General features: G+C 37.0%; 1 protein-coding gene, 1 long non-coding RNA gene and 1 pseudogene across 6 annotated transcripts in view; 1 reads left to right on the top strand and 2 right to left on the bottom strand.

Moving 5' to 3' along the window:
- The window catches only part of Trpm7 (transient receptor potential cation channel subfamily M member 7), a 103,495-nt gene that overhangs the window by 66,015 nt on the left and 13,459 nt on the right, over positions 1-24,021 (top strand). For 2 of the 4 annotated variants that reach the window (XR_013050726.1, XM_042276166.2), the window contains exons 21-29: positions 271-549; positions 1,527-1,701; positions 5,111-5,237; positions 7,427-7,611; positions 10,072-10,204; positions 11,333-12,045; positions 14,732-14,799; positions 17,707-17,800; positions 21,498-21,568. Coding sequence is in view for 2 of the 4 variants with exons in the window: in XM_042276166.2 (XP_042132100.1) it covers positions 271-549; positions 1,527-1,701; positions 5,111-5,237; positions 7,427-7,611; positions 10,072-10,204; positions 11,333-12,045; positions 14,732-14,799; positions 17,707-17,800; positions 21,498-21,568 (1,845 nt within the window). In the remaining 2 variants the exon portion in view is untranslated. The remainder of the gene's footprint in view (positions 1-270; positions 550-1,526; positions 1,702-5,110; positions 5,238-7,426; positions 7,612-10,071; positions 10,205-11,332; positions 12,046-14,731; positions 14,800-17,706; positions 17,801-21,497; positions 21,569-24,021) is intronic. The other 2 variants (XM_076570568.1, XR_013050727.1) reach the window with 2 other exon arrangements.
- On the bottom strand, positions 2,129-2,513 carry LOC102915592 (guanine nucleotide-binding protein G(I)/G(S)/G(O) subunit gamma-5 pseudogene; annotated as a pseudogene).
- Positions 12,235-24,021, bottom strand: part of LOC121828817 (uncharacterized) — a 33,256-nt gene continuing 21,469 nt past the window's right edge. Inside the window, exons 3-4 of one of the 2 annotated variants that reach the window (XR_013050728.1) lie at positions 13,221-13,322; positions 12,235-12,320 (exon numbers count right to left, since the gene is read on the bottom strand). This is a non-coding gene — a long non-coding RNA (uncharacterized LOC121828817). The remainder of the gene's footprint in view (positions 12,321-13,220; positions 13,323-24,021) is intronic. The other variant, XR_013050729.1, reaches the window with a different exon arrangement.

The raw sequence follows: 24,021 nt of genomic DNA, 5'->3' as shown, positions 1-24,021 counted from the left end.
TGACAGGCTCTCACTATATAACCCTGACTGCCAGTTCTGCCTGTCTCGGCCTCCTAGGTGCTGGGATTAAATTTATTTGCCACCATGCCTGACCCTGTAAGGAGTCTTTTATCTGTTATTGTACTGTTTTATTATTAAGTACATCTTCAAATACAAGAGATCTCAGATACTTTGAAACTAAAACATAACTAAAATTCCTCTTTGTTATAATTGGATTGTATATGTGTTTTAATAGGAAGAATTTAATTTTTTTCCTTGCTAAACCTTTAGGTCTTTATGTCTGAAGCTGGGAAAATCAGCCAGAAGATCAAAGTGTGGTTTAGTGACTACTTCAACGTCAGTGACACAATTGCCATAGTTTCTTTCTTCATTGGATTTGGACTAAGATTTGGAGCAAAATGGAACTTTATGAATGCATATGATAATCATGTTTTTGTGGCTGGAAGATTAATTTACTGTCTTAATATAATATTTTGGTATGTGCGTTTGCTAGATTTTCTAGCCGTAAATCAACAGGCAGGACCTTATGTAATGATGATTGGAAAAATGGTAAGTTGAAATGTCTGCTGATATGCATGAATTAATTGTTTCTTTAAAATTATAAAAACATTTTAATATAGCTTTACTTGGACCTACAAAGATCTCTTAGTTAGGTTTATTTGCCTCATACTCTGAATCTGCCATTTCTTAAGCATACTTCATCCATGTGTGTGTATGCTTATGTGGAGTGGGTTTGTGGCGTGTGGGTGTGCATACGCACATACGTAGTGGACAAAAGATGACAGTAGATATCTTCTGTTCGCCTCATCTTACTCCTTGCAGACAAGGGCTCTCACTGACTCTAGCCTTTTCTTCTTCCCTTCCTTCTCTCCTTCCCTTCACTCTCTCCTATGCAGCCTCTATCCATTCCTCCTCCCTCTCTCTGTCCCACTCCTACCATTTTTCTTTAATTTTGAGATAATTATAGATTCACATCTTTTACATTTAAGCTTTATGTTCTTGGCTTCTTATCTATCTATACTGTACTCACAGGGGCTTTTACATTTCTTTCTCTTGAAGATTTGCGTGGTGGTATGTCTCTAGTCCCACCTTCTGTGACGTGAGCAAACTACAGATATATGAGGCAACGTAGAAGAAAGTCTGTACCTCCATTGTTAATTGACAAGCTTTAAAAGTTGGCATTTACTGAAATTAAGTCTCCAAATTTATCCATGTAACTATAGTTTTTGATATATTTGTCAGATAGGGTATATTTTGAACTACTGATACAGTTTATTATAGAGACAAAGATGCCTGTGACTTGTTTGGTTTCACTGGTCATTTTAAAATACAATCTCGTTCATAAGGTTTATGTAGCAATAACATTTTCCTGAATGCTATTATCAGCAATAAATGGAAACTCAAATATTCTACTATCTAATACAACATTAGAAACACTTTTTAGGATGAAATTTGTTACAGGAATTAAATTCTCTTGTGTCTTAACAGTGACCTTGTTTTTGTCTTTTTTTTTTTTTTTTAAACAGGTGGCCAATATGTTCTACATTGTAGTGATAATGGCTCTTGTATTACTTAGTTTTGGTGTTCCCAGGAAGGCAATACTTTATCCTCACGAAGCACCATCTTGGTCTCTTGCTAAAGATATAGTTTTTCATCCATACTGGATGATTTTTGGTGAAGTTTATGCGTATGAAATTGATGGTAAGGATTTTTGTTTGCAAAATCATCTTTTGGTTATCTTATAAAGTCAGAATTGCATTCTAAAAGTATTGCATATTTTCCTTACGATAGTTAACAGTAGAAAAAGCAAAATATGGATTGAAAAGTGTTTTGAAAGCTGTTCAACCATGTGTAGTAGGAATCTTTCCTAAATTCTTAGACAGTGAGGATAATTATTAGCTCATAAATAGAAAGTTTCAGAAGTAGAGTAGTGTTTAGGGTTGGTTTATTCATAGCTAAGGACTCAAAGAGGAAGAAATCTCTTTAGAGGAGAAACCTGTCTTTCCATCCTACTAGTTTATGTCGACTTTTTTTTTTTGAAATTTGTATGCTACAGCCAGTGTATATAAAATAGTTAAACCTTGTGAAACAGAAATCGATGAAAATTCAGAGAGGTAGATGTTAAGATCTGACAAGTAGAAGATTGTATATTATGGCACGCATTATAGAGAAGCTTTTGTACAGACTCCAAATTTAGTTCTCTTGAATATCCACTGGTTTATGAAAAGTGGTTTGAGAAACCTCAAGATACATGACTACAAAAAGGAGCAGACTTTCCGGGGTCTGAAGGCATTTGTACTTGAAGACACTCCAGTTAGCAGAGAGTCATGTTGAGCATTCTGCAGACAAAACTGTTTCAAGTCTGCAGCTGCCTGGGAAACCTTCACATGGTTGAGCCCGGCCTCCAGCCAGAGCTGCTGAACCACCTTCTTCATGGTGGTGACGCTGGAAGAACCCAACATGGTGCTCGGGACAGCCGTGCCGACTCCTTCGACTCTTGACTTATCTCTTCAAAGGTTACCTCTCAAGGGATGAGGGTATCTAGACCAAGTTAGGGTGGATTGGTGTTGGATCAAGCACAGTGTTAATGACAAAAGTAACGGTCCTATGTGAACATGAAAAAGCTTACATGATGATAGCTTTCGAAGGGGATAATTGATTTTTTTTTTCAAGTTTATATCAAAATTTTGAAAGCCTGAGAAAACTAATAAATGAAGCACCCCTCTCTGTTCAACCCTTTCTTAGTAAAAGCATTATGTCTGTTACACATTTCTGTGAGATAATTTTTGAGCATGGCTGATTGGCAGTAGCTTTCAGGGTGTGCTGACCTCTGCATCTGAGATGCAGAATGTACTGTGTGTTCTTGTTCTCTCTCTCTCTCTGTCTCTCTCTCTCTCTGTCTCTCTCTCTCTGTCTCTCTGTCTCTGTCTCTCTCTCTCTCTGTCTCTCTCTCTCTCTGTCTCTCTGTCTCTGTCTCTCTCTCTCTGTCTCTCTCTCTCTCTCTGTTTCTCTCTGTCTCTCTCTGTTTCTCTCCCCCATTCTTCCCTGCCACACACTTTTATCTCTCAACACACCCCTAGTGGCTAAAATAGTGATGCTTTGCATACCTGTGAAAATGTTTATTTAATGGCTTCTTGTTCAGTGTCATTTTTCAGGGTTTTGTTGCCTGCTGTTTCTCTAATGGTGTCTGACTGTGTGGTTGTTATAAAACATGGTTTTTTGAGACAGGGTTTCTCTGTAGCTTTGGAGCCTGTCCTGGAACTTACTCAGTAGACCAGGCTTGTCTTGTCTTATAGATCCGCTTGTCTCTGCCTCCCAAGTGCTGGGATTAAAAGTGTGTGCCACCACTGCCAGGCTGTAATACACCTTTAATCCCAACACTTGAGAGGCAGAGACAGGATATCTGTGATTTTGAGGCCAGCCTCGTCTACATAGTGATGATGATGAGAACCTCAGTTATATACACATTTTAAAATAGTGACTAAATACTAACTGTAAGTGTACTATAATTTTATATATACAGAATTATCTCTAATTCTTGATGGTTTCATCCCTTCCCTACCCAATTAAATCTTGTGTTATTTATTGTAACTGTTTTGGATATTAAAACTGTGCCCTTCCTTGCTTGTGTTTAGCTATGTCGTAGTTTTGAAAAGATTTCAGGTATAAGTAATGGAAAACAGGGAATTCAAATCTAGTCATTTTAAAATATATATTTGTTTTTCTGTGTGTGGGCAATGTGCCCCTAAGTGCAGGTGCCTCTGAAGACCAGAAACATGGGATCCATTCAAAGCTGCAGTTACAGGTGGTTCTGAGTCACCCAGCTTGGGTGTTGGGAACTGAACTCAGATCCTCACTTTTAACCATTTATCTATCTCTCCAGATCCCAAATCTAATAATTTTATATTTAAAGTGTATTTTAGTACTCTTTGGAGACACAATGAAGTCTGTAACTTCATAGGGTTTACTATAGATCTGTCATATACTTTTTAGGTTTAGATATTTTTCTCATGTAAATTTAAAATTTCACTGTATCTAGGGGTTTTTATCTGCCTTTACCCTCAGTCTAAGCCTGCCTTAGGAGAGATATAACATGTAATACTCCTTGTTTGTATGTCGTTGTGTGACAGAACAGAAGGCCCCAGCCCTCAGTGTCGGAGTGCTTGTAAAGCAGAGCTCCAATGGCCACTCATGATATTCATTACTTCCACTCATGATATTAATCACATTTGTGGTATTCATAGATTACATTCCCAGTATTCATTCAATTATATATATATATATATATATATATATATGTATGTATGTATATATTTTAAATTTTAAATGTTGAATGTCATTTCTTGAAGGGGGTAGGAGGTTAAATACAGGCTTACAGCACAATGGGAGGATCCCGGAGGGCAGAAGTTTGCTACTGATGTTTTACAATCTTGCATCTAAGCTGTTAACACCCATTATTCAGGATACACAGACAATTAACTTCCCTTAAGCATTCAGGAGGGTGGAACCTGACAGGGAATTAGCATAGGGAGGATGTCAAGGTCAAGTTCCGCAAGCAAGGCAACAGTTACCCCAAACGGGGGTCAGGGCCCTACAGGTCCCCCTTTTATTAAAAAATGAGCTTCTGACTTGGGTTGCGTGGGACGTCAGCAAGTCACCTTACCCATCATGGAGATGCCTGCCAAGGCCACACAGGTGCTCTGTCTTAGGTTGGTGAGTGCCCCCCAGGCATTACCCGTCTCTGAATACTCATTATCATACCAGCTGAATCATGTGTGAGCTGCATGGTTAATCGCTGCCAAAGATCTCAAAGTGGCACTGGGCTTGCAATCTGTGTGTTCGATACAGAAAAGACCAACAGAGGTCCTATCTCACTCATAGCCAGTAGGCTAAAGGCAACTGAGCCATTCCCTTCCTTAACAAGCCATACTGTACTTGGAGTTCTTGTAAGATAATATCCCAAAAGCAACTGGAACTTGAGTTTATAAGTTTATAATTTTTGTCATTTAAACTCTTAAGCAGATTTGCATGCGCTCAACATTTTCTGTTGAGACAAAGAACCTGAAACACTGAACTATTATATTTAAAATTCTTTTCTCTCTTCCCAAAGTGTGTGCAAATGATTCCACTATCAAGGAAATCTGTGGTCCTGGCACATGGTTGACTCCATTTCTTCAAGCAGTCTACCTCTTTGTACAGTATATCATTATGGTTAATCTTCTTATCGCATTTTTCAAGTAAGAATTTTATTCACTTATATTTATTTGGTACACAGTTCACACTTTGAATGAGATACTGAGTTTTGTTTTGTTTTATTTTTTTGGTTTTTCGAGACAGTGTTTCTCTGTGTAGCTTTGCACCTTTCCTGGAACTTGCTTTGTATTGTAGCCCAGACTGGCCTCGAACTCACAGAGATCCGCCTGCCTCTGCCTCCTGAGTGCTAGGATTAAAGGCGTGTACCACCACCACCGCCGGCGAAATACTGAGTTTTAAAAATCTCAATTTTATTGAAACTTAAAGTAATAAATTTTTTTTTTAAAACTACAAATAAGACATGAATTTTCAAATCAAAGGAATTCTAAAGGTTAGGTTTTATTATTTTCAACAAAAAATTTGAGTGTATGTGTGTGTGTGTCAGTACCACATTCATGCGGTGCCCACAATGACCAGAAGGGAGCATCAGATCCCTTGGAACTGGAGTTACAAACTGTTGTGAGTGCTGAGAACCAAGCTCTGTGAAAGAGCAGCCAGTGTTGTTAACTGCTAATCCATCTCCCTAGCCCTCCACCTTATTTTTAAAGAAAGGGTCTCACTGAATCTGGAGGTTGTCAGTCTGGTCAGTCTGGCTAGCCAGTGAGCCTGTGTGGTCTGCCCATCTCGCCCCTCAACATGTACTTTGTTTATAAATATAATCTTTTGGGAAACGAACAAGACAAAAGACTGGGTACTTATTAACAAGTCCGATGACCTGAACATTTCCCTAGGAACTACATGGTGAGGAGACCTCTGTGCATGACACACATAGGAAAAAAAAGTTTTAAATTTTTTAATTTTTACCTGAGATTTTTTCCTAGGTTACTAGAGAGTTATAGAAAAACACAGTACTTATCAGTAATTACAGTTGATATCTAGGTGACATCCATAAACCATTTTGGTGAATGTATAAATTGTGGTTTTCAAAGTAATCTTTGTATTATTTTTTGTTTGTTTGGGTTTTTTTTGTTGTTGTTGTTGTTGTTTGAGACAGTGTTTCTCTGCAGCTCTGGTGTCCTGGAACTCACAGAGGTCCACCTGCCTCTGCCTCCCAAGTGATGGGAGTAAAGGTGTGCACTACTACACCTGGCAGTTTTATATTTTTTAAAGCAAAACTTCATGTTTATTTAACAGTTCTTAATGTCATTCTCTATGATCTAGACCGTATTTCAAGCCAGTATATTAAACTGCTCAATTAGATTATAATTTTTTGCTACAAAACATTTCTTCAAAATGTATTTTTTCCTGTCTCTCTAAATGTTCAGAACTGTTGAGGATATATATATACTTCTAGGGCTTTTGGCTTTAAGTCAAAATAAGGCTGTATCCCTAACTTCCTGCTGATACTTAGTATTATGTTTCTTATTAGTATCCAATTTGTTTCTTATTAGTTTCCAATTTTGACAGTAATATAAAAGAATCTAGATTTTATTTTTACTCAGTTAGTATTAACTATCATTTATTTTTTAAGTTAGAGTGTCTGTATGTAGCCCAGACTAAGGTTAATTTTTGGGGGTAGAGGTATGTGTATGTATGTGCATGTGTTCTGGACACATAGCTGTCCATCTTACTCCCTTGAGACAGGGTCTCTCACTGAACCTGAGGCTTACCATTTCACCTAGACTGGCTGACTGGTACAACCTTAGGATGCATTTTCTCAGTCCCACAACACTGGGGTTACATGCATGCGCAGCCACACCTTATTTACACATGGGTGTCAGATTTGAACTCAGGTTCTTATGTTTGCATATCAAGTATTTTTGTTTGTTTGTTTGTTTTTAAATTCGTGTTTTGAAACAAGGTCTTTCTCTACATAGCCTTAGCTGTCTTGGAACCATGTAAACCAGGCTAGCCTCAAACTCAGTTATCTTTCTACTTCTATCTCCCAAGTGCTAGAATTAAAGACTGTTCTCTCAAAAAAAAAAATGTTTTTTCCATTACATAAAATTCTGTAAAAGCCTCAAGTTACTCCTTTTCTTCCCATTTTTCTGAGGTCCTTATTAAGGTCCTCAACAATATCAACCTTCTGTGTGGCATAAATTTGTTATAGTTATTTATTTACTTTTCCTCAATGAAAGTGTACTCGAGTATGTAGTGCAAAATTAAAGTGAAATATTTAACATTTAAATTTTCAGGATATAATTGTTTGCTTTATTTTTGTTCATTATTCTAGTAATGTATATTTACAAGTGAAGGCAATTTCCAATATTGTATGGAAGTATCAGCGTTATCATTTTATCATGGCTTATCATGAAAAACCAGTTCTGCCTCCTCCACTTATCATTCTTAGCCATATAGTTTCTCTGTTTTGCTGTGTATGTAAAAGAAGAAAGAAAGATAAGACTTCTGATGGACCAAGTAAGTAAAATAAATTTTGGGAAAATGCTTAGTATTGATTTTACAGACAGCCTGTTGGATTAGTTATTGTGAAAACTTAAAATTTGCCTCAACATAAAACAATTTTAGGTACAATTTGAGTCTGCAAATAAGAACTATGATAATTTGGATATTAAAAACCAGTCTTTTTCAGAATTAGAGCAAGGACATAAAGTGATAGCTATGAAATCAAACTGGCTAGAAGAAGACTAGAATTAAAAGATAGTAAATCATTACAAGTGCTTCAAACAGCAAATGTTTCATAAAGTGCAAATAACTAGACAGAGGGAAAACATATCAGTTTGGTTAAAGCGTAAGATGACCCGTGTCGAGGATATTTTGATTAGGGTACCTACTCTCATCTGCTACTTTCACTTTATTAGGCCAAACAGTGTTCTTGATTAATTTCAAGTATAGTAGTCCTTTTATATGTCACATATAAATATTATGTCAGATACAGAGAACAAAAGGTTTTTTTCAACTGGGTGTGGTGGTTCATCCCTTTAATCCCAACACTTGGGAGGCAAGAGGCAGGTGGCTCTCTGTGACTTTGAAGTCGACCTTGTCTATGGAGTGAGTTCCAGAACAGCCAGGGCTACACAGAGAAACTCTAGTTAAACCAAAAAGAAAAAAAAAAGTCAGACCTGGATCGGGATTTGCTGTCCTCCCTACTATTCAGCCTCATCTATATCAGATATTATGAATAACCCATCCTAGTTATGTGGGAATTTATGGCTATATTTAATAATGATATATGACCACCTTCCCATGTGCACAAAATGTGATGTATCAACAACAGCAGACAGTGAATGAGAATTCCTGGAAAGAGGTGGTATCTCCAAGGACTGACTGATTAAAACCTCGGTGACTGTACAGAGGTTGGAATGTTCAGGTCCAGAGCCTAATTACAATTTATTTATCTTGGGCAATCTTTAGTTCACTAAGTAGCTGTTCTTGCAGCCCCCCTCCACTTTCCACCCTGTGTTGGACCTAACATCCTGACTACAGATAAAACTTTTTAACTTTCTACTAATCAAAAAGCTAAGTGTCATCAGATCACATAGATGAGATGTCTGTTCTGTATATTTGAAAAGTGCCTTGGTTTATGACTTTCTCTGTTCTGTAACTTCATGAAAACAGCTTCCATGTTTGAACATAGAATTTGCATAATCTAAATCTCTATTTCTGGGCCATGGTAATTCATATTTGGCCTCAGAATAAACTATTGATCATTCAATTAAAAGCAAAATAGTATGATACATAAAAATCAATTTAATATTTAACTTCTTTTGGGGAATGGCACTTAGGCGTTTTTGTTATTCTTGTTAAAATGGTTATATAAGCTGTGTCATTTGACCTGTTCTAAAAAGCCATTCTTTTTTTTTTTTTTTTAAAGATTTTTTTCATATATTTTATGTATATGGGTGTTTTGTCTGCATGTACATCTGTACACCAGAAGAGAGCATCAGATCCAGTTGTAAACCACCATGTGGGTGCTGGGAATTGAACTCAGGACCTCTGGAAGAGCAGTCAGTGCTCTTAACTTCTAAGCCATCTTTCTAGCCCCTAAGAAGCCATCCTCTTCCCCCCCCCCCCCCCCAGCTGAGGACTGAACCCAGGGCCTTGCGCTTGCTAGGCAAGAGCTCTACCACTGAGCTAAACCCCCAACCCCAAGAAGCCATTCTTAACATTCTATAAACAGACAAAATTAATGCATCTTTATATAACCTGAGATAAATCACCTAGGTTGTGCTTAAATTTTTTATGGTTTTATTTCTCATAAAATTATTCCTTAAATTTCTCCAATAAGGTACTTGACAAGAGAGCTAAGCAAGAAATAGAAAAGACATAGTACAAAAAAAGGAATTAAAAGGAGACCAAATACCTAAAACTTGATAGGCCTGGTCTGTATGCCTTTAATCCCAGCACTTGGGAGGCAGAGGCGGGGAGATGTCTATGAGTTCCAGGGGTATTTATTTAGACCTTTATATTGAGAAATCCAAAAGAGTCTGCTTAAGGGGTATAGGCAGTTTATTAGGACATAAATTGAAGAAAACAACTCACTAAACAGAATAGGCAAAATGGTAGGGTCCTGGAAGGCCAGTGTCCTGTCCTACGCGGTGGCTCCTGCTGCCTGAGTCAGTCCACACCCACCAAGCCCACAAGGGAGCAAGTGGGCTAAGCTTACATGCCCCTCAGCTTAAGCTAGCCCCGAGGCCATGCCCTAGGAGCTGGTACTTCAAGTTCATATGTGGAACAGGTACCCACTACAGATCCTGTCTATTAAATAAACAAATAAATATGCAAGCTGTGTGGAGGGGCACTGTCCATAAAAATAAATAAGTAGAAAGAGAAAAAGATGCAAGAGCTGAAGTTTGAAAACCTGGTGGGTAGCTTTCATTGTATTGTGTTCTAATTTCTTTTTGGCCTTCTCCTCCTTAGAACTTTTCTTAACAGAAGAAGATCAAAAGAAACTCCATGACTTTGAAGAGCAGTGTGTTGAGATGTATTTTGATGAAAAGGACGACAAATTCCATTCAGGGAGTGAAGAGAGAATCCGTGTCACTTTTGAAAGGTAGATAATGCTCTTTAATTATCACTAACTATATGTTAGAATGGATCCTGTTAGTTGATACATGTTCACTGTTTAGTTTATTTTACCAAAAAGTTTTATATTACACATTGAAAAATCAGGTTAGTTCTTTGCATTTATTACATATAATCCAGTAGATCTCTTGTTACAAGCTTTTATTTTAATTTTCATAAATATTTTTAAATTTTATTTTATTTTTTATTTTTTTATGTGTATGAGTGTTCTGCCTCTGTGTGTGTGTGTGTGTGTGTGTGTGTGTGTGTGTGTGTGTGTGTGTGTACCATGTACATGCGTGTTTCTTGTGGAGGTCAGAAGAGAGCATTAGATTCCCTGAAACTGGAGTTACAGACATTATGAGCCACCATGGGGTTGATGGGATTCAAACCCTAAGTGCTCTTAACCACCGAGCCACCTGTGTAGCCCCTGACTTTATTCTTTAGTGGTGCTGGGAGTCAAGTTCAGACCTCACACTTACTAGAAAAGTGCTTATACGTCTGAGTCTAGTCCTCGGCACTACTGTCTTGACATAGTTACAAAGGAGAGAAGAATTGGTGTTCTTAACTATTTAAGAAGATAAAAAATAAAGCTATCATAACTATTTTAAAGCTTTTGTTTTTTTACATTGTTTCTATCTCATTTTAGAAGCATGTGGTATTTGTGTATGACACTGATGGTAGTCCTTTGTATATGTAGTTGTATATACATTTTGTGCGGAGTAGACTCAGATAGCCTATGGAACAAAATTTGTTTGTAAAACTTGGTGTTTTAAGCCAGGCATGGTGGTACACGCCTTTAATTCCAGCACTTGGGAGGCAGAAACAGGCAGATCTCTGTGAGTTCGAGATCAGCCTGGTCTATAGAACCAGTTCCAGGAAAGCCAGAACAACACAGATAAACCCTGTCTTAGAAACAAAAAAATTATTTTCCCTGTGTTTGCATGACATGTGGGTAGCACATGCACCGTGTGTAGACATTAGAGGACAGCCTTGCCAGAAACATTCTCTCCTGACTGGGTTCCTGAGCTTGAACTCCAGTCTCCATTGAGCCATCTCCCTGTCCCATCTACATTAATTTTAACATCTGTAAAATGCCCTTTTTATTGCCCTACAGAGTGGAGCAGATGTGCATTCAGATTAAAGAAGTTGGAGATCGTGTCAACTACATAAAAAGATCATTACAGTCTTTAGATTCTCAAATTGGTCATCTGCAAGATCTCTCAGCCCTGACAGTAGATACATTAAAAACACTTACAGCCCAGAAAGCTTCAGAAGCTAGCAAAGTCCACAATGAGATCACTCGAGAACTGAGTATTTCCAAACACTTGGCCCAGAATCTTATTGATGACGTTCCTATGAGATCTGTGTGGAAGAAGCATAGCGTTGTAAATACACTGAGCTCCTCGCTTCCTCAAGGTGATCGTGAAAGTAGTAATCCTTTTCTTTGTAACATTTCTATGAAAGATGAAAAAGACCCCCAGTATAACTTGTTTGGTCAAGATTTGCCTGTGATACCCCAGAGAAAAGAATTCAACATTCCAGAGGCTGGTTCCTCCTGTGGTGCCTTATTCCCAAGTGCTGTTTCTCCCCCAGAATTACGACAGAGACGACATGGGGTAGAAATCTTAAAAATATTTAATAAAAATCAGAAATTAGGAAGTTCGCCTAATAGTTCACCACATATGTCATCCCCACCAACCAAATTTTCTGTGAGTACTCCATCCCAGCCAAGTTGCAAAAGCCACTTGGAATCTGCAACCAAAGATCCAGAACCTGTTTTCTATAAAGCTGCAGAAGGAGATAACATAGAATTTGGAGCATTTGTGGGTAAGTTTGGCAAACTCTTACTGCATATTAGTGTTGCTTTTGATGTCAGAAACACTACCTTAGAAAAGTAATTAGCTAATTAATGAAAATATATGGTATAACAGATGGTCTTGTCATATAGTCTTCTAAAGGAATCAGAAGTAGTCAAAAATAATTGAATTGGGCTGTAAGAGTTCCATTGTTATATACCTGTTTGGTGCCATTGAATTTAAATATATCTTCAGTTGGATTTGTCAACTGTTGGAAGGATCTGAGTGATTCATGAGTAGTAGATGCTAGGGTAAAAGTCAAGAGGTACAAGGGAGGTTAGAAGCTGCATACAGACACCAATATGAATAGGGCCAATGTGTAATTTTTGTATATAAACCAGGACAGTGTTGAAAGTGAGAGGCGCACTACAAGTAATTATGTTAGGATTATAGGGACAGCACATTCATTCATTACTTAACAGTGATACACTAGGCTATATGATGATCCTATGAAAAGCTGTTTAATAAAAACCGTGTCTGTGTTTGTGGTCTACTTAATTACATATCTAAAGATGAGAACATTTCTAGAAACATTTTTTTTTAAATTTTTCTTTATTTTATGTGTATGAGTTTTTCCCTTCATATATGGCTGTGCACCATGGGTGTGTGTCTGTTGCCCACAGAGGTCAGTAGAGGAAATCAGGTTCCCTGAAAGCAGAGTTAATGGATTGTTGTAAGCCACTACGTGGGTGCTGGGAACTGAACCTGCATCCTCTTCAAGACCAACAAGTGTTTTTTTGTTTTTGTTTTTTAAAGATTTATTTATTTTTTAAGACTTATTTATTTATTATATATACATTATTCTGCCTGCAAGTACGCCTGCACACCAGAAGAGGGCACCAGATCCCATTATAAATGGCTGTAAGCCACCATGTGGTTGCTGGGAATTGAACTTAGGACCTCTGGAAGAGCAGTCAGTGCTCTTAACTTAACCTCTGAGCCATCTCTCCAGCCCCCAACAAGTGTTCTTAATTGCTGAGCCATCTCTCCAGCCCTCTTTCCTACTTTTATCAGACCTCTTGTGCACTAAAGAACCAGCACAAAGGAGGTACCTTTTAAATTCTTTGCACCTCCTTTTCCACACTGTTCCCTGATCATTATTGGCTAGTGGGTTAATACCATGTCTTATTTAAGGTTAGCACTCACAGTCATGTATTCTCAGCTCCTTAACTAGTTAGGAGTCTCTGCACTGACTGCTGCCCACTGCAAAAAGACACTTCTCTGACCGCGGTTGAGGGCGGCCCAGGTCTGTGGGTACAAACAGACATTTAGAACAGTTAGCAAAGTAACAGACCTGGGTTTACACTATCAGGCAAGGATGTCTGTGGAGCAAGCCTCAGGTCTATTAGAAAGCACTTGAATCTATAGCAATCATGCCAGTATCACACCAGAAAAGACTGGTACAGAAGAAAAGTCTTGTCCTTGTGATAGTTTGAGTAAAGTAATGGGAGAGAAAAAAACCTGCTTTGACAGTAATCATGTTAATAACATTTGTGAACATGATTTGGCCAGGGAAGTGATGGGGAGCTAGACTTTAGTAATAAAACGTCAGTGTGAGGAGAGTATAAAAGGGGAGTTGGGACAATTCCCCGAAAAGCTTGATCATGACAGGAGGAAGAGTTGTAACTGACACTGGTTTTTTATGCTTAGGGTGTTTGATTTGGATTTTGGTTTTTTTGAGACAGGATCTAGTTGTATAGCCTAAGTTATCCTTGAACTTGGAATTTTCATGCCTCAGCTTCCCAAGTCTGGCATTATTATAAGCATAGTCGGTCATACTGGGCAGGTGGTTTTGTGTTAAATGGTAATATAGACCTAAGCATATTTAAATGCTGACAGCATGCCGTAGAGGAGAATAAAGAACTGAAGAGACAGAGTATCATAGGGCTAGCTGAACTCTGTGATTTGGGAGAGGATAGTCGTCTAATTGTCTCCTCATAGAGTGTGAAAGTACTTAACTAGAGAGGTTTTTGTCATCATCTCCTCTTTTAGAATTATATTTATACTATTACAAGGCCTGCCTGAGGCCTTTTGCCTTTTTATGTCTGACTTTGTCCATTGCTTCCTACTGTAGTCTTTAACTGTTTTTCTAGCTTTCCCAGCCTACAAATTTACCTAGTTGTGGACACTAATGATTATCTGGAAATCATTTAATAAGACCATGTAGAATATTCAAATTAAGTCAACCTGGCATGTTATCTAGGTATTAGATTACTGATATTTACTATTAGCTTATGTGGAGAATTGAATAACATTTCCTCCATTAAATCTATCCCAACCTAACGAAGTCCAGGTTTTCCTTAAACGTATTTGAAGATCGTGTTGCTCCTGCCTCTACCTCCCAACTGCTGGGGTTACAGGTGTTCGACTATGCCTGGCTCCATCTATTGTGTATTTCATTGTGAAGAGTAAAGTGTCCCCTTTTCATTCTGAGGTTGACTTAGACTGTTTGTGGTGTTCTCAATAGGAGGCCTTTGTTGTTTGCCATTAGATACCTTCTTGGTAGATATTTTCAGTATGACTTATAAAAAGAACTAAAGGAAAGTTTTTCAGAGCCTGAAAACTACTTGAAAGATCATTTGTTTCTAAGATTTTACTTCATCTAATAGGGAAGAAAAAATTTTCATTGTAACCTTTTTTCCTTTTCCCCTGTTAAGGACACAGAGATAGTATGGATTTACAGAGGTTTAAAGAAACATCAAACAAAATAAAAGAACTGTTATCCGTAAGTGACACTTTATAACAGCACAATTAAATGTAATTTCACTTTTGTGATCATTTCTTCTAAATAGAACTAAACTTTTTTTTCTTCAGTAAAAAGTAGGTTAGCAGAGATTGTCATTGCTATGATTACCCCAGATACTTGAAACTGTTATGTTTCACAGAGAAACATGAAAAAGTTCAAACTAGCTTGCATTTTTGTTAACTAAAATAAAATGTTTAACATTTTTCTTTTTAAAAATGCTTTTCCCTGTTCCATTTTTCTATGGAGTAATTAATGAGCTTAACTTTTCTTCAGGATCCAAAGTTTATTAGAACGTGATCCTTGCTCTCAAAGAACTTGGAATCTAGACGTAAAAAGGCTATGTATAATGTACATATGTAGAGGATTAAATAAATTCTTATGATGTCTAATGAGTAAATGCAACAACTGGCAAAAAAAAAAAAATTTTTAAAGGTATTTCTTGCCTGAAAATTAGTTTTTATTTCTGTTGCTTTCTTAAATTGCCTGTAGCTACTCATCACCTCCAGAACAGTGATGTAGCTACACCATGAGCTTTGAAGTGCTTTAACTCCTCTGTCCCTCAACGAACTTACATTTTAGAAATGATCAAATGACAAATACAGGGACACAAGATTTTCTCCCAAAGATATAATAACTGACATGCTCTCTGAGCCCTCAGTCCTCATACGATCAAATTTAACTGTGTCGTTGATGTCAGGCATGTTGTATACTGCCTGCATTGAAGTCAGACTCAGATGCAGTGTACGAAAATGGTGGACATGGCATGCACTAAGTAGATGCTGTCAACTCAGAATATAGTTGGTGAATATATGCACATGATGATTCTGTACTTGTTTTTATTTGCCTTCAAGTATGAAAATAGTTGTATTATTTTCTTGCTTCAAAGGAGAAACAGTGGGATGATACCTAAAACATAATCATGGTGTATTCAGAGGTGCCTGAATATCCAGTAAGAACTCATTAGTGCATGGGAGTCAGAAGCTCAGCTTAGTCTTCACATAAGCCTTTAAATGAGGCAATCTGTAAGTTTAGTGTACCAGCCCTGAGACTGTTTTTACTCACAGTCCCTCCTCGCCCCCATTTTAAAATCTTAATGGTAGTTTGAGACAACCTCATGTAGCCTAAGCTCAGGCTGGTTTCTAAATCCTTAGCTGCCTTGCCTCTACTTCCTAAGAACTGGATTGCAGGCATGTGCTATCACATCAGCCTCTTTGCACAGTATTTTCTATCCATTTTAATTCTGTTGGCATACTTCTAAAGTTCTGCATGTTTTCATTATATGTGATGATTTTGAAGGAGAAAGCTAGGTAAGTGGGTTGGATTCATTTAGGTAGCCTTAGCTGGCACATGGTAATGAAAAGAGAAAGAGCACAAGAAATAGATTACTGGAGCTAATTTTAGAATTATTGTAGTGGAAGATATGCCATGTGCTGTGTCTTACTTGATTTAAGGTTTTTATTGAACCGGTTCCAGCTGAAGTGGATTTTATGTAAATGAAGTACTCTATGGATATTTATAAGTCTTAGGAAAGCTGTTATAATCTGAAATTATTTAAAATTAGTATATTTCCTTGTCATATTTTCTATTCATATATGCAAATAAATTACATTAATGTAGTTATATGGCATTATTTTGTTGTTTGAAGCACTTCCTATATGTAGAACATGAAGTTCAGGGTAAGATAACACAGACTATAAAACCTAAATCAAGACTCACTGCATTGCTGTGTAAATTAGCTACAGTGTGAAGAGTGTGCAGCATCAAAGCCAGAGATGCTTAGTTTTTTGAGGTAATATTTTAATTGAAAATAGTAGATTATTGCAGCAGTAATGTTTTGGTGGTCAAGGTTCGGAAATAGTTTAAAGGTTGTACAATAGTGTTGTAGTTGATAAAGTAAACAGTATGGGGCTGGAGAGATTGCTCACTGGTTAGGAGCACTTGATGCTCTCCCAAAGGATCCTGGTACCTATATCACAGTCAGCTCCAGGAGATCCCATGTTCTCTTTTGGCCTTTGTGTGTAGCCACATATATGGCATGTACACAGAAACATACATAAAAATAAATCTTGAAAAAAATTGGTGTGATGCCTTTCCCAAATTGTTTAATGTGACTCACTAGTCTGGAAAGAAGAAAATCAGAGAGAGGTAGCTGTTAGGTACTAAAGTATTTTGTAGCTAGAATAGTTGAAACATAAATATTTAATGAAATGTCATTGGTGTTGAAATAAATCTTGAACAAAGCAATTTAGTAGGAGGGCTGAATTTGAAATTGATGAAGGAAGTGCTTTGTTAGTATAAATTGGAGAATTGGGTAGAAATTCAAAAAGACTTATGTCATCATGATTTCATAAATTTGTATGAATTCCAGAGCTAAATATAAAAAAATCTAATCATAGAAAATTTTAATAAAAATGTAAAATAATTATTAGCGTAGAAAAGCAGCAGGCCTTTTTAAAGGTATGAGTAATTCAAAACAAAAGGAAGGCTTCAGAGAGATTGAAATACTGTATCCATGTGTCAGAACAAATTCAAAGAGAAATTAAGGTTTGACACACACTTCCTACAAAGCAGTATGTATTAAACCATGGTGGTGTCTACTTTTTTTTCTTTTTAAAGTAATAATGGTTTTGGTTTGTTTTTCCCCAATTTTCTATATTTTCCCAAACATCTTGAGAATGTGTATTAGTATAAAAAGGATTCATTCTGATGAGTAGGTAGTTTTAAGTATTTTTGAGATTCACACTAAGTAACCAGATCTCTGTTACATACCTTTTAATGCTGAAGTAGAATAAAGCATATTGAAGTAGATCAAAAGAGTTTCTATGTTGAACAATGACCTGAAATTCAATTGTTTTTTAAATTTATGTATATATACAATCTATACAGACTGATACTCCTTCTGAAAACACTTTGAAACATGTAAGTGCTGCTGGATATAGTGAGTGTCACAAGACATCCACTTCTCTTCACACAGAACAAGGTGAGTGTTTGGACCTTATGAAATCTGTTAGCAAACATACTAAGCTTTAAGTATATATTTGCCAAGTACCTTAGTAGTAAATGGTATGTGAGTCAAAAGGTAAAAATCCTGGTCGATAATAGTTAATATAACCTTGGAAATGAGTAATACAACCCTTACATTTATATTTATATATAATATATAATCAGATGAAAAGATCAGATGAAATTTAAAGGTCTTTTGAGTCTAATTTGAACATTTGCAGAATGTATCAGTTCTTCAACACATTTTTCTAGTTTAACTTGGTTAAATTCTGTTGAAATTAAAATACACTTTGAAGAATTACTACCTCTCACCCAACCACACATGGAACCACTATTATTTTTATCTGTGTTTAGCCATTATATCCATTTTGTGGCCTGCAGGTCATATGCAGCCATGGATAGCTACAAATACAGGCCAACACAAAATAGTAAAGCATAAGAGTTTTGATGGGTTTTTTTTAGCTTAATTATGCAATTCTTAAACATGAACTTGGCAAATGACTACATTATATCTCAGTGTCAAAGGCGGGCATGTCTGCTAGTCTTTATGCTTATGCAGTCATTTATAACAATATATGTTTTCCTATTTCTCATAATTTATACAAAAAATAGCATATTGTTCTTTTCTACTATTAGTCTTTCATTTTCTGTATCATGGTGATATTTCCATATCAGATATTTTCTTTTTTTTCTTTTTTCTTTTTTTTTTTTTTTTTTTTTTTGATTGTTTGAAACAAAATCATGTTTCCCAGACTGGCCTTAAATCCCCTGTGTAGCTGAGGGTATCTTGAATTGCTGATTGATTCTTCCGCCTCAGCCTCCTAGGGCTGGGATTACAGATAGGTCACCATGCTTAGCATCCTTGTTTTTGAGACCAGGCTTCACTGTAGCCCAAGCTGGTCTCAAACTTTTAGACTCAAGTAGTCCTCTTGCCTCAGTGTCCCTAGTTCTTGTACTACAGGTGCATACCACCTTACCTGGTTTTGTTTTTATATAAATACCTATAATTGAAAGGTTGAATAATTGTGAAGTGTAGCTCGAGTTTTCCTGCCTGGCCCACAGTTAGGACAAATCTCTCTCACCCACCAGTCCCACAGCCACTCAGACCCAACCAAGTAAACACAGAGACTTATATTGTTTAAACCGTTTGGGCCTAATGGCTCGGGCTTCTAGCTATCTAGTTCTTACATCTTAAATTAATCCATTTCTATAAATCTATACCTTGCCATGTGGCTTACCAGCATCTTCACATACTGCTTGTCATGGTGTAGGCTGTCAGTGTCTCCCTCCGCCTTCCTGTTCTCTCAATTCTCCTCTCTGTTAGTCCCGCTTATACTTCCTGCCTGGCCACTGGCCAATCAGTGTTTTATTTATTGACCAATCAGAGCAGTTTGACATATAGACCATCCCACAGCAGTGAAGTTTTCCTTTTAAAAGGTGCTTTTTTTGTCCCCTCACCATCACTTTTTTAAATCTCTTTCTGTCACTGAGTTCAACAGTATATATTACTGTAGAAATTTGGGTTGGCTTGGCAATCAAATAATTACTACAGTGAGTGATAGTAGCAGATTCAAGCCTAAAAATTATATCAATAGCTGCAGAAAAGGCATTTGATAAAATTGAGCCATCTGTTCATGAATAAAACTTAGTAATGTAAGAATGGAGTTTTTTAATTACAATAAAAGTAATCTGTAAAAACGTATCAAAAATGAATTGTAGCTATTTATATTTTATATTCTAGTCCTGGAAATAAGGTCAGTAAAAGAAATGATGGAAGTAATTATCAAGGAAAAGGTGAAACTGTCAGATAATACTTGAGGGTAATGTGTGTATTGTTTCTAAAAATAAAACAATTATATTGCTCTGTCTTATTTCATTTTATGTCACATCTCTTGTTTGCTTGCTTGCTTTTTATTTTATTTGTTTGTTTGTTTCTTGAGACAGGGTCTCTCTATGTATCCCTGGCTGTCCTAGAACTTGCTATATAGATCTAGACTGGGTTGGCCTCTGACAGCAATTCCTGCCCATTCCTCTCAAGAACTGAGATTAAAGGTGTGCACCACTATGTCTAGCTCTTAGCTTTCTTAACTAAGCGTAGACTATACTCTCTTTTTTCCACCATTTCCAGACTGAACACATACACACAAATACACGGGCCTTCACTCTTTCCTAATAGTGTGGTCATGTCACGAGGTTATTTAAATCAGCATCCTAAATTCTTTGATACTTAACTAAATTTCTTTGAGATACTCAGAGTAACATATATTCTATCATTTTCAGGTTACTAAAAAGTTTTTCCCTGAGTGTTAGAATGTCTCACCTTTCTGTGAGAATGGGTCTTCTTGTGGCCCTTGAACTCAAGGCTTTCAACTTGGCTCCTCTCCTAAGTGCAGAAAGGGAAGGAGTGTGCTGCCATGACTATCTGTTCTCTGTGCTTTTGGCATAGAACTTTTTTTCTAAGATTTTTCATTTTTTGATCTTTCAAAAAAGAGTTCATTTAGGATTGTGACAGCAAGGACATCATCTTAAGTCAAGAGTGGGAAGAATAATATAGCACTCTTTATTATTATCAGAGTAAAGCATTAGGAACAGGGCAGTGTTAACCAGTAGTTTGTCTAGCTTTGTTATTATACATCTGTACTGTGAAATTAAAGTTAATATAAAAAAATAGGTGGGCTGGAGAGATGGTTTAGCCATGAAGGGCACTGGGTGCTCCTAAGAGGATCCAGATTTGATTTCCGGAACCCACATATTGGCTCACCACCATTTGTAACAACAGCCTCAGAGAATCTTAATTATCTTTAAAAATTTAATGATAATAAGACCAAAGTCAGGTAGACCTCTGGGAGCAGGTGTGTTTACATAGCAGGTTCCAGGCTAGCCAAGGCTGCAAAGTGGGACCCCTTCTAAAATAATAATAATAATAAAGAAGAATAATAGAGAAACCCTGTGTACTTCCATGGAACATCTCTGAGCTTAAAGTTAAAACCCTAACAAAACCATGCACAGTATCACAACCTAAAGTTACGGATACTTGGGTGTCAGAGGTAGCAGGGTCATTTTTTAAGCCCAGGACATCCTGGGCATCATGCACAGACACTCATATCTGAAAACAAAACCACCTAACCATTAAAAAAAGAAAGGTACCCTCAAAGTATGTGATATGCTGCGGTTTTTGTCAAGTGGTAGGTGCTATTTAGTACATACTTAAACTAACTGAAACACTCTCCAGAAAGATGCACAAGAAACAAATAACCTTGGCTGTCAATAGGGGTGATTTGAAAATAGGAGAGGACTTGTTTTATATTTTGCTTCTTACTGGGTTTTCACAATAAATTGAATAATTTACTTAGAATAAATTTTATGGCTTGAAGATTTATAGGCCTCTTATAACTCTTGGGTTCAGCTTTGTTGAAGAGAAGAAACCATCTTATGAGGTTATACTCTACCTTGAAGCACTTTGCTTTGTTAGTTGTTTAGCTGGTGCACACCTTTAATCCCAGCACTCAGGAGGCAGAGGCAGGTGGATCTCTGTGAGTTCGAGGCCAGCCTGGTCTACAGAGTGAGTTCCAGGACAGGGCTATAGAGAGAAACTTTGTCTCAAAAAAAAAAAAAAAAAAACGAGAAAAAAAAAATTTAGTTCAAATGTTTTTTTATTTTTTATATTCTCGTAGCAGAAAGCAGTAGTAGAAGAATGTCTACAGAAGATTCCCCGGAAGTAGATTCCAAAGCAGCTTTGTTACCGGTTTGTATATTTCAGTTGAGTAGCATATTAGCAAGAACATATACATACTTACTAATGAATATTTAAAAGTCATGATTAGTATTTTATGGGCAATTTCCTTAGAAAACTGACCTCAGTACATGGTGGCGGTTTAAGAGTCTCCTCCTGCTGTTGCATGAATCCTAATTGGTCTTAATAAAAAACCATTGCTGGGTATCAGGATGAAAGCTGAAAGATCAGAGAAGCAGAGCTAGCCACAGCCACCACCTCTTACTCACCAAATCCTCAGCCTGAAAGAGCTTGAATTCCTGTCTCCTCCCACCTTATATTCCTTTCTCCACCCAGACTATCACTTCCTATTTCATCCTTCCTGGTGCTGGGATTAAAGGTGTGTGCCACCATTGCCTGGCTCTTCTTTTAGACTGGATTAATCTCATGTAGCTCTGTGTGGCTTTGAACTCACAGAAATCCAGATGGATCTCTGCCTATGCCTCCCAAGTGCTGGGATTAAAGGTGTGTGCCACTATTGTCTTGCCTCTATGTTTAAGCTGCCTCTGTCCTCTGGTCTTCAGGCAACTTTTATTTGATTAGAGTACAAACAAAATATCACCACATCCTGTTATGAACATTCAAAAAGTTTACACAGAGGATAAGCAAGACTTCTTGTTTGAATTGAAGCTAATTACATGAATTCATTCCCAGCCACTTGTGGTAGTGTTTGGTTTTTGTAAACTCTCCTTAAAAGCAGGTGAACAACCAAGACCACTAGCTTAGGCAAAGGCAGATAAGTATCGAGAAATCAGTGCTCATACAGTTATATACAGCAAATAGAACTATAACTTACATGGTTGGGTTGTTAAGAATCATGTTATTAAATCAGGCGATATTAATCCCAGCACTTGGGAGGCAGAAGCAGGTGGGTCTCTGTGAGTTCAAGGCCAGCCTGGTCTACAGAGCAAGTTCCAGGAAAACCAGGACTGTTATACAGAGAAACCTTGTCTTGCAAAACTGCAAAACAAAAAACAAACAAAACGCATGTTATTAAGCACAGTTTGTTTGATTTTTTTGTACAAATGTACAATCCCAGAACTGTAATCTCAATAATCCACAGATTGAGGCAGATGATCTCATGTTTGAGGTTAGCCTGAACTACATAGTGAGACCTTGTCTCAAAAAAACAACAAAAAAAGTTGTATCATTAGGAAAAAGAGTTTGTTAATAGAATTTCACTGTGACCAGTCCTGTTCTCTAGGAGTCGGTTGAATCTAAGTTGTACAATACTTCAACAAAGTTCTATTAAGATGATTTCCTAACTACAGAGACTTTATTCAACCTCATTATTCTTACTAAAAATAGAAAAAAATTGATTATAATACTAAAACATTAGGTAAAGAAAAGATATTCAAAAATATTAGCAATTTCAAAAATATGTAGAGAAAGAAGTAAAATAGTCAACAGGCATGTTGACACATCTTAAAATCTTAGTACTCAGCAGATGTAGATCTCTGGGAGGTCAGGGTCAGCCTGGTCTACAAAATGAGTTCCAGAACAGCCAGGGCCACACCATGAGACCCTGTCTCACAAAACCAAAAAAGGAAAACAACAGCAACAACAAATACTTTGTGGTATAGAACACATGCCTGTAACCTTAGTACCTGGGGACAAAGACTAGAGGGAGCATGTTTAAGGTTAGCAAATTCCAGACCACCTTTCATGGCTACACAGTAATGGTCAAGATTAAAGACCAGATGTTTCTGTTGGGTAACAGGTGAGGCACTCTGAAGAGAGATTTACTAAGTAAGGCCAGAATGCAGCACAGATCAAGTACATTTAGATGGAAAAGAAAAAAAAGACCAGGGATGTACATCTAATTAATTGGCTGTGAGAAAGTAGGATTTGAAGAACTGTAAATGAATTGGATTTTTAAAATTAATATATAAAAATTCAAATTCAGAAAATATGAATCCCAGTCTAGGGAAGCTAAATATGTCTAGAAACATGACTAAGTTTACTGAATAAAAGCCATATGAATGGTTGTATAAAATGGCTGCAGTGTCTTAATGCTTGTGTTTCCATCATTTTATTTGTATTTACTTGGTGTGATTTTAATTCTATTTATACTTTGATGTTCTTTTGGCAAGAAGCACAAATTATTTTTAGAATCAGAGACATGCTCGGAGAATAAGATTGTCATCAGAAACAAAGAATTTGAAGAACTAGAAATCCTGGAGGCTGGGGCATTGAGTCAGTAGGTAAAGTGCTCTCTGTACAAGCCTCATGGCCTGGTTTCAGATTACCAGCAGCCATGTGAAACCAAGCATGGGTTAAAGGAAGATAATACCCACATGGGTGCACAGAGAGACACAAACACAACTCTTGGAGAAAATAACATTCCTGAATTTGTTTATTCCTCTTTGTGGTTATTTAGTTAGTTGTATGAAACAAGGACTTCATATTAAGTTCTCAGCCTTTCA

Source organism: Peromyscus maniculatus, chromosome 4 (genome assembly GCF_049852395.1).
Source record: "Peromyscus maniculatus bairdii isolate BWxNUB_F1_BW_parent chromosome 4, HU_Pman_BW_mat_3.1, whole genome shotgun sequence".
NCBI classification, from domain to species: Eukaryota; Metazoa; Chordata; class Mammalia; order Rodentia; family Cricetidae; genus Peromyscus; species Peromyscus maniculatus.
Note: the sequence above shows the minus strand (reverse complement) of the source record. Positions and strands in the feature narration are given on the sequence as shown.